This window comes from Choloepus didactylus, chromosome 1 (genome assembly GCF_015220235.1).
Source record: "Choloepus didactylus isolate mChoDid1 chromosome 1, mChoDid1.pri, whole genome shotgun sequence".
Lineage (NCBI taxonomy): Eukaryota > Metazoa > Chordata > Mammalia > Pilosa > Megalonychidae > Choloepus > Choloepus didactylus.
Window position 1 is genome coordinate 109,336,001 of NC_051307.1, and position 17,945 is coordinate 109,353,945.

General features: G+C 38.3%; 1 protein-coding gene across 5 annotated transcripts in view; it reads left to right on the forward strand.

Moving 5' to 3' along the window:
* The window catches only part of MCF2L2 (MCF.2 cell line derived transforming sequence-like 2), a 337,731-nt gene that overhangs the window by 57,156 nt on the left and 262,630 nt on the right, over positions 1-17,945 (forward strand). For all 5 annotated transcript variants that reach the window (XM_037839691.1, XM_037839680.1, XM_037839694.1 and 2 more), the window contains one exon: positions 10,557-10,671. In XM_037839691.1, coding sequence (XP_037695619.1) covers positions 10,557-10,671 — 115 coding nt within the window. The remainder of the gene's footprint in view (positions 1-10,556; positions 10,672-17,945) is intronic.

Sequence of the window (17,945 nt, forward strand, 5' to 3'; positions counted from 1 at the left end):
ACTTGGCTCACTTATATGGATATCCTTAACAGCAGGGGATATCTCTGCTGTGTGCTCAGGAAGAAGAGCAAACTTTGGTGAACAGCCATTGGTCCCTTTGCATATACTTAAAAAAATAAAATAAAATCCCAGCATGTAATATAAATGAGAAATAAAAGGAAAGTAATTTACAGTAAAATAATTATGTATTTCAATAATATGCATTTCAATATTATGTAATTCAGTATGTATTTCTCTCCACACTAGAAGAAATAACGAAGTAGTTGGGTGAATGAATGTGACAGGTACAAATGTTGCCTGGTGCAGGGATGTGGCATGAATGATCAGACACCCTGAGTTGCTTTACTGTAGTGACTTTTCTGGAATAGTGAACAATTGTTGGTAAAGTTCTGAACAAAGTAAAGTTTTATCTTCCTTTGAGTTAGAGGGTACTGTAGTTGCATTCCTGGAAAATTCGGTATAAAAACTGTTTAAAAATACTTTGTGATTATAGGCAAAACAGAGTTAGAGTCTAGGTTCAGAGCACTATAAATAGATTTTCCACCTGTATCAGGTCTCTGGTAAGGCATTGGGAAGTCACATAAGATGGGGGACAATTCTTTGGTATGTAGGACTGTCTATCATGTTTGCAGATTGTTTGGTATTCCAGGTCCCTGGGATTTCCAGAGTGCCTCAGGGAATGGTGCTGCCCCTATTCGGAACTGGTTCAGAGCCAAGTTGTAGATGTGGAAAAAGTGAGGGAGCACTGGAAATACAGTGAAGGGGAAATGGACCCAGCAAGGAAGCTGATCCCTGTGCTGGTAGAGCAGCACCCTGCATCACAAGCTTGTCCTGTGCTGACTGTACCCAGATTTGCAAATACTCTTCCCACTGCCTCACCCTTACCTAATCCATGTTCCAAAGAGTGTTTTAGACAAACTAAGGCCTCCGACTTTCCTTGCAGCCTTTTGTATATTAAGATATGACATGCATACAGTAAAGTGCATAATCATAAGTTCACAATTGATTCTCATTATTTGTGGTAGTTATGTTATATAAAAGTCCCTGCAGACACGGAGTTAGTGAATACCGAACCACTGCTCCTAGAAAAAAATATAGGGTTAGGTTCCTGTGGGCCTCTTTTCATGTTTTTGTCAACTGATCAATATATAACCTTGTTTTTTGGTGTGTTTCTCTTTAAAGGCACTTTCTTGAATATATCTTGTTATTCACTAGCATTGAACTCACACCTAACAGCACTATTGCCCTTGCCTGAATGAAGCTTACCTAATACACATTTTCTCTGGAAAGCATTTCACAGCCACCTTGTGCTTAGGAACACCAGACAGAACTTCAGCACTACTCTTGGGAACCATTTTAAACAGCAGAATTACCAACCAAAATATGATAAATGTGGTGGTAAATATACTGTGAAAAGGACACATTTACAGTATGAAAGCTGAAATAAGAAAGGAAAGTGTTGCTTTGTTGGACCTCAACTGGGGACATGAATGAGGGGTATTCAACATTTTCTCCATTCTGTAATCACCACCCTGATCAGATATAGATTGTTTCCAATAACCCAGAAGGCTACCTTTGTTATATAAAGGTACAAAATCCAAGGTTAAAATGATTTTTCCACAATTGCTGAAGAGGGTTTTGGTCATGCTTTAGAAATTTGGAATGGGTCCTGGAAAAGAGTGCAGTTGTCTTCTATTGAGCACCTACTATATGCCAGATACTTTCTACTTGCTATCTATAATCGTGACACTCAACAACACTCCAATGTAGTTTAGATTTCATCCTGGGCCCCACCCACTACATTATATAGTTGAAGATACTGAGACCAAAAGGTTTAAGCTGATGTCACAGAGGATTTGGTACAGTACGCATGGCAGACGGGTGGGAGTTCAGAGTGGTAGGTAAGTGATAGGTCTTCTGGAGCCAGACTGACCTGTTTCTGAAACTCAACTCAACCACCTCCTCACTGTTTGACTCTAGATGAATAGTTATTTAACTTTGCTCTGTAAAATGGGGATAATAATACTAGCCACTTGATAGGGGTTTTGTGAGGATTAAGGAAGATAAACCAAGGGTTTGGCCCAGTGCCTCATACAAAGGGTAAGAGATAATGATAATATATAACCTTTGGGAGAAACTAAGATGGTTGCTAGGTGAGACAGGGCAAAAAAACACCTCTGTGAAAAACACTAGATAAAAACCAGAAAGTGACGCAGAATACCGGTTATAGCGATGTGCCAGCTGGATGAGGTCTGCTAGTTCCCAGGGGCAGTATACTTGGTGAAACCAGAAGTCTGCATTCTGAAATGAGTAAGCTGGCTGGAAGACCTGCAGCCGCGCGGTGTTGTGGGGAAGTCAGGGCTTGGCATTTGGAGAACAACTGGCTCGTTAAAAAAAAAAAAAAAAAAAAAAGGGAAAAACCCAGGAGCGGCTGCAGTTGGGGGAGTGGGAACCACGCAGTAAAACACAGGAAGAGGGGGCTGGGCCGGCCTCTAGGTGTCTGACCTGGAGGATAGCCTGCTGCAGGTACCCTCGGGGCCGGGGGAACGGAGAGGAGAGCCAGAAGCTGAAAGAAATCCCGTGGCTAGCAGCTGGCTCCCCGGAGGGCTGGATGAACTCCTGCCTGGGGCCGTGCCCACAGCCCAGAGCCCCGCCAGTTGTCCCGGAGCTGGGAAGGAGGAACTGTGCGAGGAGGAGGGGTTGAGACGCCCCGTTCGGCCATCTTTGCTTCAGGCTAAGAGCGCCGCTGCATGGCCCAGCAGCCTGGGGCTTCCCTTGAGGGACGGCGTGCACTGGTGACGTAGCATGGCATTCCCTTGGCTGAGCTCCTGGAGGATCGCAGCTGGGAGGGGGGACCTGCTCGGAGAACCCAGGGACGCTACGCCAAGTCTGGTGGTTTGTGGGACAGCGAGAGAGAGGGTCTGGGCTGAACTGAAATGAAGGCTTAGACTCTTGAGTCGGCCTTGAATCTCCGGGAACCTGGGGGATTTGAATATTAAAGCTGCCCTTCCTCCCTGGCCACCCGTACACACGCCCCACATTCAGGGCAGACGGCTCCAGCAACACACCCAAACTGAGTTCTCCAACTGAACCCCACAGAATCATTTCCCCACACACCGCGGGAACAAGGTTGAGAACTGACTTGAGGGGCATAAGTGACTCAAAGACGCCATCTGCTGGTTAGTTAGAGAAAGCGTACGCCACCAAACTGTGTTTCTGAAAAATTAGATTGATATCCTTTTTTTTTTACAACTTGAAAGAACCCTATCAAGCAAAACAAATGCCAAGAGGCCAAAAACAACAGAAAATCTTAATGCATATGATAAAACCAGAAGATATGGAGAATCTAACTCCAAACACACAAATCAAGATACTGGAAGAGACTCAGTACTTGGCAGAATTAATCAAAGAACTACAATCGAGGAACAAAAACATGGCAAAGGACTTAAAGGACATCAAGAAGACCATGGCCCAGGATATAAGCGACATAAAGAAGACCCTAGAAGAGCATAAAGAAGACATTGCAAGAGTAAATTTAAAAAACAGAAGATCTTATGGAAATAAAAGAAACTGTTGGCCAAATTAAAAAGACTCTGGATTTTCACAATACAAGACTAGAGGAAGCTGAACAACATCTCAGTGTCCTAGAAGTCCACAGAACAGAAAATGAAAGAACAAAAGAAAGAATGGAGAAAAAATTGAAAAAATCGAAACGGATCTCAGGGATACGATAGATAAAATAAAACGTCCAAACTTAAGACTCATTGGTGTCCCAGAAGGGGAAGAGAAGGGTAAAGGTCTAGAAAGAGTATTCAAAGAAATTGTTGGGGAAAACTTCCCCAACCTTCTACACAATATAAATACACAAAGCATAAATGCCCAGCGAACTCCAAATAGAATAAATCCAAATAAACCCACTCCAAGACATATTCTAATCAGACTGTCAAATACTGAAGAGAAGGAGCAAGTTCTGAAAGCAGCAAGAGAAAAGCAATTCACCACATACAAAGGAAACAACATAAGCTAAGTTGTGACTACTCAGTGGCCACCAGGGAGGTGAGAAGGCAGTGGCATGATATATTTAAAATTCTGAGAGAGAAAAATTTCCAACCAAGAATACTTTATCCAGCAAAATCTCCTTCAAATTTGAGGGAGAGCTTAAATTTTTCACAAACAAATGCTGAGAGACTTTGCCAATAAAAGACCTGCTCTACTTCAGATTCTAAAGGGAGCCCTACCAACAAAGAAACAAAAAAAGGAGAAAGAGATATAGAGAATTTTAACAGACATATATAGAACCTTACATCCCAAATCACCATTACACTCATTTTTCTCTAGTGATCACGGATCTTTCTCCAGAAGGGACCAAAAGCTGGGACATAAAACAAGCTTCAATAAATTAAATATATAACCTTTATGCTTTTCTTTTTGTACTATGTGTACATGTCAGAATAAGAGTGTTAGACTGAGCTCTGGCACTTCTCTACCTTGTGATAATAGATGAAATTACCTGCAGTTATCAATTCAACAGCTATGGAAATCTAAGCCTTTTCCAAGATTTCTGTTAACTGGGGAGAGTCAGGGAAGGAAACTTACATTTTCCTAGTCTCTTTTCAGGCTTCAGCTTCCTCTAGTACTGCTTGTCTGTTCTAAACTATTATCAACCCAAGCATGAAACTCAATTTCCACAAAAAAACACCATTCTCTCCAAGCATTTATAGTGAAGCTTAATAGTTTTTTCTCAAGATTTTTGGGAGGTACTAGGGACAGGTCATATCCCACAATACTTGCCCTTCTGACACCTTACAGGCTTACTTTTCTTTCTTATTCTGGAAGCCATTTTCCTAGCTAAAAGTTAGTGTTTTTTGGTGGGGAGAAAGGAAAAATAGATACTGGAAGTTAAATAGGAGTAGTTGCCTCGTTCCCTCTCCCATAATTGGTCTTTACCATCTTCCTGTAGGATTTCCCAGCATCCCAAATTCTCCTCTGTGTGATGGAAGCTTTCAGGCCAGCCAATACCCAGGCCCTGGGGGGAATCCCCTCATACCTAAGCATGTTGTTAACCTGAGTAAAGCCAGTCCTCTTCCTGAGAAACATTCTGGTTTAGTGGCTAAGGTGCTCCAGCCTGATTCAACCCCAAGAGCAAAGAACACGCCAGGCAAAAAGTTACCCATGCATTTTAATTAGGGACTTACTTACAGGAGGATATTTCCCAGTGATGGCAGGTTGGGAAATGGAAGTCAGTGATTCGCACAAACGAGAGGAAGAGGAGTGCCTTAAGTAGTTCAGCAGAGCCTTGCTAGAGTTGGTTACCAAGAAGCCTCAGCTGAGTCTCTGGCAAGTTGATTGCCAACAGTGATTAGGCTCAGTGACCTTCAGTGTCTGTGCTCTGTGTACTCAAGGCTCCACCCTTTTCCCTAAGTGAGGGGCACTTCCCACCCCTGGGCTGCCTCATAAGGTCATCAGAATTTCTTCATTATCTTACATAAGGCTATTTTAATTTATTTCTATTAGGAGGAGTGGAGTTTATTTTATTGAAGACATCATTTTATTTAGTTCCATATGAGTTGGTTTTCATTGTCTGCCTTGCATGGGATACCTTCTTTTATCCTCTTGCATTACCACATTTCCTCACAAGGTGGCACTGAGTGTCTTGTTGTAAGTTGTCAATGGCTGTTGGTCCAGCTTTGTTTCCTTGGTGTTTCTGCCACTTGAGACTAATATTCAACAGCAGATGGTTGTCCACAGTTAAACTTGAGGCCTCTCTTGTGTTCAGTACTGGTATTAACCAAGACACAAGAAAATTCCACCTATCTTTTTCCATTTAGTTGTGAATAGCTTTAATTTGTAGTCAGTGATAGATGGTAAAATCATTTAATGGTGTTAATCACATCCAAATGAACATTTTAGGTTGTTTTGATTCCCTCAAATGTTAGCCAATCCCTAGGCAAATATTGACCCTTTTATAATCAGTGCAGTGTTGCAATGCATCTAAATTTAGCCTTACTAGAGATATGAATTCTCTTAATTCACATTTCTCTGAAACTTCTTACAGTTGTGAAACTGCAAAGAGGAAGAATAATAAATGAAAGCTGAAAATATCCAGATCTAAATTGCTTTCAGTCACCATAATGAAAGTAACTCAATCTCATTGTCAAAACTTGACAAACCTTAAGGCCATAAAGTGTCCAAGGTAACACATCAGTAATCAGGTACCTTCACTGGAGGATGGCAAATGGCGTCCAGAAAACCTCTGTTAACTGGGAAGGCACGTGGCTGGCGTCTGCTCCAAAGTTCTGGTTTCAAAATGGCTTTCTCCCAGGACATTCCTCTCTAGCAAGCTTGCTCCTCTTCAAAATGTCACTCACAGCTGCACTCAATCCCATCTCCTTGAGCCAGCACGTTCATATGGCTCCACTGATCAAGGCCCACCCCCTGGAAGCTTGTAACTTTCAGCTTCTGGTCTCTTTGAACCCAAGAGTTCAGTTCTAAGTTTATCTCTTTCTGCTCGCATTTTACTATAAGCTGCAAGGAGAAGCCAGGTTACGTCCTCCACATGTAGTCTGGAGATCTCCTCAGCTAAGTATTCCAGGTTGTTGCTTCCAGATTCTTCCTTCCATCTGACACCAGGACTCAATTTTGCCAAATTCTCTGCCACTTTAAAACAAGGATCGCCTTTCTGCCAGTTCACAACAAAATGTCCATCATTTCTGTTCAAGACCTCATCAGAAGTATCTTTAGAGTCCATATTTCCACAAACAGTCTCTTTAAAGCAGTTTTGGCCTTTTCTATCAAGCTCATCCCAATTCTTCCAGAATCTTCCCCTTATCCATTTAAAAAGCCATTCCAACATGTTTGGTATTTGCAAACACAGCAGCAAAAGCACCCTACTTCTCTGGTATCTTCTTGACCAAAAGGGGGATGCAAAATGAGACGAAATAGTTTCAGTGGCTGAGAGATTCCAAATGGAGTTGAGAGGTCACTCTGGTGGACATTCTTATGCACTATATAGATAACACCTCTTAGGCTTTAATGTATTGGAATAGCTAGAAGTAAATACCTGAAACTACCAAACTCCAACCCAGCAGTCTGGACTCCTGAAGACAATTATATAATAATGTAGATTACAAGGGGTGACAGTGTGATTGTGAAGACCTTGTGGATCACACCCCCTTTATCTAGTGTATGGATGAGTGGAGGAATGGGGATAAAAACTAAAGGACAAATGGGATAGGATGGGGGGATGATTTGGGTGTTCTTTTTTCACTTTTATTTTTTATTCTTGTTCTGGTTCTTTCTGATGTAAGGAAAATGTTCAGAGATAGATTGTGGTGATGAACGCATAACTATGTTATCATACTGTGGACAGTGGATTGTATTCATGGATGATTGTATGGTGTGTGAATGTATTTCAATAAAACTGAATTTAATTAAAAAAAAGAAAAAAAAAAAAACTTGACAAACATCTAATCTGCAGGTGTCTGTTTTTGAAATTTAACATAAGCATGTCGTATTTAAAAAGGCACACTTCCTAGGTCAGCCACCTGGTCATCCAGACACCTCTCGCATGGTTTCATTCCATAGTGAGTGCTCTCACGGAGCCTGACTCACACCAACAGCACTCACGAGGGAGTCATGGGAAAACACTCGACTTACTCTTTACATGATAAAATCATGCATGCTCATCAGCCCGTTCTCTCCCTGGAATCAAATTTACATGGAAAGTCAGATCTTACTCAGAAGATGCTTGTTAGGCTTATTAGGCATGGAGCCAGTTGGATGATGCTAACGGTGGTGTCATCAGATAGACTGGCCACATGGATTGGCTTCTTGTGGTGGTGGGACAGGACCCTTTCTCCCGAGGATAGCTTTGGCGGAATGCCGCCCACCTTTGTGTCTCTGATTCTCCCTTTTCTGTGCTGTCCTCTTTAATCAAACTCCGCACCCCACCCCACACTGATATGGTCTTTAATTAGACATGGTAAATACATACGATCATTTTCAATAGGTATTGACTTGGGAGCCATATTCCCCTTTAAGTTACCTTCCCTTCAAGGGCATGACCTGGAAGTGTCATGCCCCACTTCAGCTCATATCCCATTGGCTCAGGCCTTGGTTCCCAAACTTTCTCAGTTTTCAGTGCCAAAGCATTACAGTAATTTTTTCACAGTCCCCCTTGGTCAAAAGAAATACCTAACAGTTAAAACAGCTTGTTAAGTTATTTATGTCCTAACAACTTATAGCACTTTGAAAAAAAGATACACGTCCGTCACAAGGAAAAATATTTTAATTTCATTCTTAAATAACCACAGTTATTTCATAGTTGGAATCAGATTAGCCGTCACCACCCTCATTTCCTGTTCCACACTGATTTTCATTCTGTACTTGCTTTTTATCCCAGCAACCACCCAAAACTTAGCTTCACAAAGATAAGATGCCATCAAAAATAGTATAGTGTGATTTAATGTTGACATTGTGGACTATCTCAAGCTAGTTGTACATGAAGTATATGACAGATATTGAGTATTGCTGTATTCCCATCAAAATTTTAAAATATCCCATGGTGTCCCTTTGAACTCACTGTGGGGTCCTGGGTATCAGGTACCTAGTTTGGGAAACATGGGGCTAGAACTTGGTCATACGGCACATCTAGCTGCAAGGAGACTGGGAAATCTAACCTTTAATCTGGATGGCCTCTGCTCTAATGAATTAAATATTAATTTTTATATTTTTTGTTCTCACAGGGATATCTTATAACTCCATGAATAAGTTCTTGAAGGGAAGCTGATTATTGCCTCCTTACGATAATTATAATAAAGATCACCATTTATTGAGCACTTACCATGTAATAGGTACCCTGCTAAGGTGCTTTTTATATATTTTCACATTTAATCCTCACAGTACCTTTGGAGGTAGGGTACAAGTATTTTTCCCATTAGATAGATATACAGATAAACTCCTGTTTATAGAGGTTAACTATCTTGTCCCAAATCACACAGCAATTAAGTGGCAAAGCAAGATTTGAACCAGGCTGTCTGATTTTAGAGCCCACTCTCTTTTTTTTTTTTTTTTTACATATTTAATCTTCAATTTTTAATCGATTAATAGACATTTACATTAATATTCCAGATTTTAAGGGATTAATAATTCACAATTCAAAAAATGAAGAATATCTCTTGTAAAAGGGCCTGTTAAATACTAAGAGAGTCCTCAAACGAGCATCAATAAGAGCAGAGGTGGGGTTAAAAGATGAAGAAAGTAACATATGCAAAATTAGGAAAGATGCCAGATTTGAATTTACAGGGTAGTTTTCTATTTAAGTTGTAACAATATATTGAAAAGATTACCATTAAAATTTAATTTCTCTAGTCTCAAACGAAAAACATAATGTGGAATAACCTCCTGAGGGTAAAGTAGGCAGCTGCGTTGCTTTCCAATACTTAGGAGAGACCTTGGGAGGCAGTGTGCGAGGCTGAAGGGGAGGGCGAAATGCCGATCACATGATCAGCAATGACTCAGCTGATAATCTGACCTCCAAAGAACAGGCATAGTATAAAATTGAGAATTTATCTCAAAATATGAATAAAGGCACTAATGAATTACAGTTCGCCTTTTTCACCCGACAGTACTGCGTAATTGGTTTACCATGAATGTCAGAATTGGTGCTTCAGTACTGGATACCTGTGTGAGTCAGCACATTCTCTTGGAGTAAAAGATAACTGGCTTTCATACTACTGTAACAAAAGGTATCTAAAGAGAACTTATAAAATACTTTTAAAAAATTTTACATAAATTTCCTGGTTGAACTTTTACAAAATGTTCAGTCAATCAACGTTCAAACACAGATTTTGGCACAAAATCTAGTTGCATGCTGATTTCATCTTCAACACACAGTTAACATAAATCATTTCTAATGCAAAACTAACATATTTTAAAAAAGAATTTAGAAAACAAAATAAATTGTATCTTAAAAATTAAATAGCAAATTTGAGTATATACTAGTAGTTGTTTGACAAAATACAATTGACTAGTAAAAACACTTTCGATATAATGCTGATGTGGTAATACAAAAAATAAACATATAATTTGCTTGAGGAAAATTGAGCCAGCCAATCATACTATGTAGAAGGCAGATAATCATTTCATAATAAGAATGGTTACAGAAGTACTGAATATAGAGCCCACTCTCTTAACCATGCTGAATTACCTTTGATATTTACTTACTGCAAACATGAAGAGAAATAGTATGTATTTGTGTTGGCACTAGTTACTAGTCTATCTATGCTGAAATAGTTAATGTTTTTTATACAGTAAGTATCTTCAAAGGATTCAAAATTGAGTTCACATAATACCACCAAGCAAGCATGAAGGAGAACAGAGACTTGTTCAAAGTAGTTCATTGTCACATCTCCCAAATTCTAGTCTGAGATATATAGATAGAAAAGGGGGAGGCCAGTAGTATATCTCCTGGCTCAGTGTTAGTCAGAGTCCCTTATCCATAGGGGTCTAACAAGAAGACATTTTGCTAACATCTTGACTACCTGTTTTTGTTGCAGGAGGCCGAGGGAAAGACGGGGCCCCCATCATCACTTTTCCAGAATTTACGGGGTTCAAACACATCCCAGATGAGGACTTCCTGAATGTCGTGACCTACCTGACTAGCATCCCCAGGTGAGCTGAACACAGTGTTCTGCTCCATTCCTGGACACTGGCTTTATTTTGCATTTCCCACATGGGCAGGGCTGGAGAGTTGAGATGGAATCTTCTCTAAGTACATTTCTCACTGGCATGTTACTCATCCATCAGTCATGAACAAGGGATGTGGAAAGAGACTAGAAACAGTGAGAAATGTGGGTCAGTTTGACTGTGATGTGCACATGGGAGGTACTTAATAAAAATTGTTGAGTGCATGAAAAATTGGTTGAACAGCCAGTGCTGCCTTTGTTCCTTCAGGTTTGTTTCTCTAGATTAAGGTTATTCTGACTTCCTGGGTCATATGTCTGGGGAAGGTGACCATGGCTCAAGGAGCTCAAACCATGAAGCGAGTTACTTGAATTATCTCTCCTAAATAAGGAAATTAGGGGCTGATTTCATAATCCTTATTGTCAGATGGGGAAACTAAGGTGTACAGCAAGGCAACAACAAGGCCAGGAATTAAAAAAAAACAAAAGGCAACAAGGCCATGGCAGAAACGTTTTCTAGTGTCTGCTACTTCTGTCCTCTCCAGCCCAGGTCACAGTCACATCTTTATGCTGCATAAGTCAATAAATACCCAGGTCCCCAAGGGGTGGAGTGTGGAACAGTTTAGACTGGTCACAGCTGATTCTGGGCCCTTCCACAGCAGAGACAGAACTTAAAGTAGGCTCCAAACCCTGGTTCTTAGGTGATGCCATGTCCACTCGCAGACATGGCCAGGAAAGGCCTGCCCTCCAAGGGTTTGGATGGCTTATGACATCATCCCTTACTTAACTGCCGTGTGGTTAATAATTTACACAACAGCCACGTACGTATATTCTTATTTTGCTTGCCTTCCATCTGCCTCATATGATTTAGATGAAAAAACAACAGCCTTGTGCTTGACAGGCCCACTGGAGTCTGATCACACCTGTGGAGACTGAGGAGGCTGATACTTTGCATTAAGCAAAGCCACTCTGTATAAGTATTTATTTATCCTTCTTACTTCAGAGAAGGATATGACTGTTTTTAATCTTCAAAATTTAGTATATACATTATACTTCACTAATTCCTTCCCTCTCCTACCCTCCCTCCCCCCATGTAGTATGCTTTATGCAGACACATGAGGATTTGGGGCCTTTGTTGCTTTAAGGGAAAGATGCTGTCATGCATCTCTTGACTTTGCAGATGCTGTTCTCTCTGCCGGAGCCTTTCTTACCATCCTAGATCTGGCTAACTCTTACGCATTTGTCTCTTTAAGGAAACTTTGCCTGAACCTTAATTCTGTTCCTACAGACCCTTCTCTTTTATTCCACAGAACTCTCTCTTATCCCTTATCTAACACCATAGTATATAGAAATTATTTATGCTTCTCCTGTGAGATCGTGACTTCTTGAGAGTAGGGGCCAATGCTTTTTTTTTTTTTTTTTTTTTGGAGACCTAGCCTTAACACAGAGTAGGTTCTCAAGAAGTGATATTGGTAGAATTTCCTGTTTTGACAATGATCCTTAGGGATCAGTTTCTCAGAGGTGATAGTTATGCAAGATATTGTCATTTAAACCATATATCCTCTGCCTATAGATTGTAGCCAGGTAGTTTTAAAAGGCATGAGTTAAATATTCTAAACCACAAGACAGTTGTCTATTTTTTAACCACAAAAACCAATATTTGTTTAACTAAGCATGGATTTTTATTACTGTGTTACTCTACACAGTTTCCTTGTTATATTCTCAGCTATGGGTTTATTGTTAGAAAGGGATTAAAGAAAAGTACTTTTCTCAGATGATGTAAGAGTCTTATTTCCTAACAGTGTTTAATTTTATGATTGGTTGCTATTTCTAAAGGGCCTTTTCTATAATGAATGTGTTAACAGACCTGTTTAGGTTAGAAGAATTTTCAGATATCTATCATCCTCACATGAAATAGGATGAATAGTCTTTGGGAAGAATATCATCATTTACCATGAATGGCCTATAATCCTGTCTAATATTTGTTCTTTAGGAAGGTATGGGAGAACAATGTGTTATTATTTGGCCCGTGAATTATAGCAAGATTAGACTTGCTACTTTGTGTTGAATGAGACTGGATGAGATTGTAACAGCTTCTCAGCTTTTGAGAAACCAGCCCCATGACGGAAGTGAGTTCAATCTGCACCTCTTAGCAATTTTAAGACAATGTAAAAGACCCTGGTTTCAAGTAGCCCTGAGCAGTATTAATAGGCACAAGTGCTGCTTTGATTGAGTAGCTACGGTGAGGTATGTTATTCCCTGGACTGGTTATAGAATTGCTACCCCAAAGAATCAGGGAGATGGACTCATTCAATTGACTACTAAGGAGGGAGACCTGAAGCAAGCAGTCTTGCTGGGCTGCTGCATTGCCAAGGTTGGTAGATTTGTTTCAAAACCCTCAGGAAGGATGTCTGGAAAGGCCAGACCTCAGACACCCAGCTGAGGCTCGACTTTAGAAAGCACCTCATGGGTTTATTATGAATAAATGGGGAAAATAGCAAGTGAGCCTTATGTGCCAAGAAAATTTGAGGGCAGAAAATAATTTTAATATGCCTGGGTCCTGTCCTTCTCTATGTAAAACTAGAAATTGTCTTTTTTTCTGCCTGGTAGAATGATCTAGTGTGTATATAATGGCTTTTTCATTTGCTTAGTCAATTTGCTTTGGAAAACCTCTTCTACATCTTCCATTTGTATCATCTATCCTGTTCAGATAGGAACCCACTTTCCCTTGTTCTGATGTGTTTAATTTAGATTTCTTTAGAAATTCAAAGTACAACCTCTTGCTTGAATTTGTGGGTGATAATGGTTAGAAATATTTGGAATTTGGTCTTAGTGGTATTACCAGTGATAAAGAAGATAATAGCCATGTTCCATAATGAGCAGCCTCCTCTCCTGTGTAGTATGTGATGTGGGTTGTTATGGTGATGGGGTGGTCTGAGGAATTGGGGTGAAATTGGAAAAGATATGGGGTGGGGTATTAGCTATAAAATTTGTGAATGGTGACTTTTTAGAATTAAGCTTTGAATGGAGAGCAGTCAACTCTCATCTTTCTCTACACAAGTCATTTCGTGGTCAATAATGTTTCCTGAAACTCTGTGAGACAGAGTGCTTTAACTTTTTACTATGACTCTGTGATTCTAAGGAGTCCTGAGAATGATGAGAGAGGTGGGTCCTACTACCATTGCCAGAGTTAGTCCACAATACTCATTAAAGGACTCCGGGCATTAGCACACATGCCTTTCTAATTAAATAATCTCTGTAACGTTACTAGGTTAAATTTAGTAATGATGTACACTTAGTGTTATCAGCTAGAATAGGCCAGGTCAGAGATTGGCGAACTTTTTCTGAAAAGAGCTGGAGATAAATATTTTAGGCTTTGTGGGCCATATTATCTGTTGCAACTACTCAACTCTGCTGTTATAATTCAAAAGCAACTGGAGACAAGATGTAAACAGGTACGTAGCTGGTTCCAATAAAACTTTATTGATAAATATGGAGATGGGCCTTTTCAAACCCAAGTTTCAAGTTTCTCTTAGGCTTGGAAAAAATTTTTTCTCTTATTTTTTGGTGATTTCTTCCTTCCAACTCTGTTTTGTATCTTCTGAATCTCTTATATCTTTAACTCTTCTCTCCCATTTTTCATCTCTTTATTGTTTCACATTTTAATATATGTGCATATATATGTGAATGAATTGTCTGTTCATTGTTTTGCCCTGTTTTTTCCCTATTGTATTTTTTTCATTAAAAGAATTTTTAAGAATTGTTTATGTATTAGAGATATTAGTCCTTTATCTGTGGTGAATGTTGCATATCTTTTCTCTCACTTTTTCATTTGTCCTTTGACTTTGCTTATGGTTTTTGCCATACAAAATTTATATGTCATCAAATGTATCAATTTCCCTTTTATTGCATCTGGATTTTGGGTCATTGTTAGAAAACTTTCCTATCCCTAGGTTATAGAGGAGTTCACCCATTCTTTCCTGTAGTATAGAAAGATTTCATTGTTTTTACAGTTAGCTCTGATATATTGATGTTTATTTTTGTATATGATAGGAGGTATAGATCTAAGTTTATCTTTTTCCAAGCAGTTATCTGGTTATTCTATCATCATTAATTATAAAAGTACATCTTTGCCTCAGTAATTTGAGAATTAATTGCTGTGTTTATTCATAAGGCAGTAACAAATTGTTTTAATTATGGAGGACTTAAGTGTGTTTAATATCTGTAGGATGAGTTTCCATCCACCCAAAGCTTTACTTACTTTTTTAATGTTTTCTTTTCATATGTCTAGCTCTATTAAATAAAAAAAAAAGTTTGTTGTCCTTTTCATTGGGACTATGTTAAATTTATGGATTAGCTTAGGGAAAAGTGACATCTTTATGGTGTTAAAATCATCCTTTCCAAGAAGAATTGCCTTTCCATTTATACCAATCTACTTTTGTGTCTTTCAGCAGTGTTTAAAATTTTCCTGATATGGTATTGCATGTTTATGATTAAGTGTATTCCTAAGTATTTTATCTTTTGTTGCTATTGTAGTGGGATTTCTCTGCTATTATATCTTTTTCCTGGTGATTTTATTTTTTTCTACTATCTTTATTAAGTATAGATATCAATGCCATACTTGCATAAATAGCATGTTGACGTTTTTTTTTAATGTTTTAAACTCTGGAATGCTTGTTGTGGCATTAGGACTATATGATCATTGATGATTTGGTAGAATTCCCCTGTGAAACTATCTGGGCCACAATAACTTTTTCTCTCCCCTCTATGGAAATTGGTCTGTTTCAGCTTTCTATCTCTAATGAGGTCAGTTTTGGTAAATTCTATTTTTCTGGGAAACTATTTTTGTCTAGGTTTTCAAATTTATTTGCATAGAAATCTGCAGAGTTTTTTTTTTTTTTTTTTGAATTTTAAAATTTCTTGTGTTTCAGTGGTTATTTCCCCTTGCTATTTCTTATTTTGTATACCTGTGCTTTGTACCTTTTTTTCCTTGATTAAGACAGTGGCTTATTTCTTTTGTTAATAAATTATTAATTGGATCTGTTGCTTTCTCATTTTCTACCTCATTAATTTCTGCTTTTATCTTTAATATTTCCTTCCTTGTGCTTCTTTTAGTTTGCTTTATTATTATTCTCATATTTTTAGTTTAGAGTTTAATTTATTTTCTTTCATTTTGTGATGTAAATGTTTAAGGCTATAAATTTTCTCTAGTCACAGCTTTAAATACATCCCATAAATTCTGCTTTGTATTGTTTTCAGTATCATTATTTTTCAGTAATTCTTTAATGTCACTTTATAATTCCCCCTTACCAAAGAGTTATTTAAGAGAAGGCTTTTACATTTTTAGGTGTTTTCTTTGTGGCCTTATACATGATCAATCTTTGTGATGTTCTATTTATACTTGAGAAGAAGCTGTGTTCTTTGTTATCAGCATATAAAGTTTAATACCTTCCCATTAGATCTTCTTTATTGACTATGTTATTTAGGCCTTCTATAACCTTAATGATATGCTATCCATTTCTCTGTCTTATATTGAAGTGGAGTACTAAAATGTATTTAATACATTTAAAGTGTATTTCTATTATGTCTCTTTGTATCTCCTGTAGTTTCTGTATCAGAAAGTTGGCTGTTATGTTACTTGGGGCATAAATGTTTGTAACAATTTTTATTTTCATTGTGAAAAGTGTTCTTTATAGTGTTTAATGCTTTTTGACTTGAATTCTGCTTTGTCTGATATCAAAACTACAACTTCTTGCTATTTTTTCCATCTGCCTGACATACCTTTGCCAATTAATTCCTTTATTTTTAGCCTTTCTGAATTACTCTTTTATAGATCTTTCTCTTGTGTACCTTGACCTTATGAGTCAAATTGAAAATCTTTTTCTTATAATGGGTGAATTAAGCCCATTTATATTTATTGATATGACTGATATGTTTGGTGTCAATTCTGCTGTATTATTTTATGTTACAACTACTATATATTATGTTATATTTACTGCATTTTTCTGTATGATGTGTTTTCTTTATCCTTTTTTATTTTTAATTTCTTTGGCATTTAGGAGGATTTGTGATTTTGTTCTTGTGGTTACCTTAGTATTTATACCTTGTTGAATGCTCTTAGTCCCTGTTTTCTTATTCAACTTTTTACTATTTGGTTTGTCAGGTTTTATGGTATCCTTTGACCCCACCTATTGCCTATGCAGCAATCAGTGAGCTTATTTTTTTCTTTCTCCTTCTGTCTTTTAACTAATACTGTTTCTATATATTATTCTTCTACCACTGATTCCACTTTTATTTAGTCACAGAACTACCATCAAATATATTAAATCAGTTCTTTTGCTGAAGTTTTCCCAGGTTATTTCTTGATTGGATAAAGACCAACCTCTAGTGGATTCTTTTAAGAAGGCCTTATAGTACAAAATTTTCCGAGTTCTTGCATGTTGATGACTTTTTTATTGCCTTGATACCTGAAGGGCAGCTTGTCTGGATAGAAAAATTCTTGGTCCATACATTCTGTTCCGTTCTTGCCATGGTTTTCATTACATTGCTTTGGGGAAGTATGATGTCCATTTCTCTTGCCCTGGTCAATTTTTAAAATCTTTTTTCCTGGAGGTGCTGAGGATTTTTACTTCATCTTTAAAGTCTAATAATTTTACTAGGATATGTCTCAGCATTGACTATTTCAGTCAGCTGTCTCAGATGCTTGCTGGACACTTTCAGTTATATTGACATGGTTGGTGGTTTGGGGAGGTTTGCAAGATTCCCAGTACAAGGTAGTCTTAAATAATATTTTTGGAGGTTAGAGGAAGAGGTTTATATCCTTCAATTTTTCTTTTTCTGTCTTGTTGCCTCCTAAATTTTGCCCCTTGCTTCTTTTTGTCCTACTACACAATCTTTACTTCTCCTTTCCTTTCCTTTTCTCTTCCCAAAGCTTTGCCTTTCCAAGACTACCTCTTTGACTCTTTGAGTCCTTCTTTAGTCAGTGCCATAATGTACCAGTACTCTTTCAACTTATTTGCACTCAGGGTGGACTCTTTTTCTTTGGGTGTGATTTTATCTCAGTCTCCTCTTCCCTCTTGAATAGTTTATCTTGACATCTCCTAGTTCTCTGAGAAGGGTTGTTACAAGAGCTCAAGAAATAGTTCTGCTGGAAATTGGTGTCTGCTTTTTTTTTTCTTTTTTTTTCTTTTTAAAGTTTATTTGCAGATGACTTGAAGTTTGTAGTGTTCTCTGTCTTCTAGTTATGTTGATGGTATGGGATTT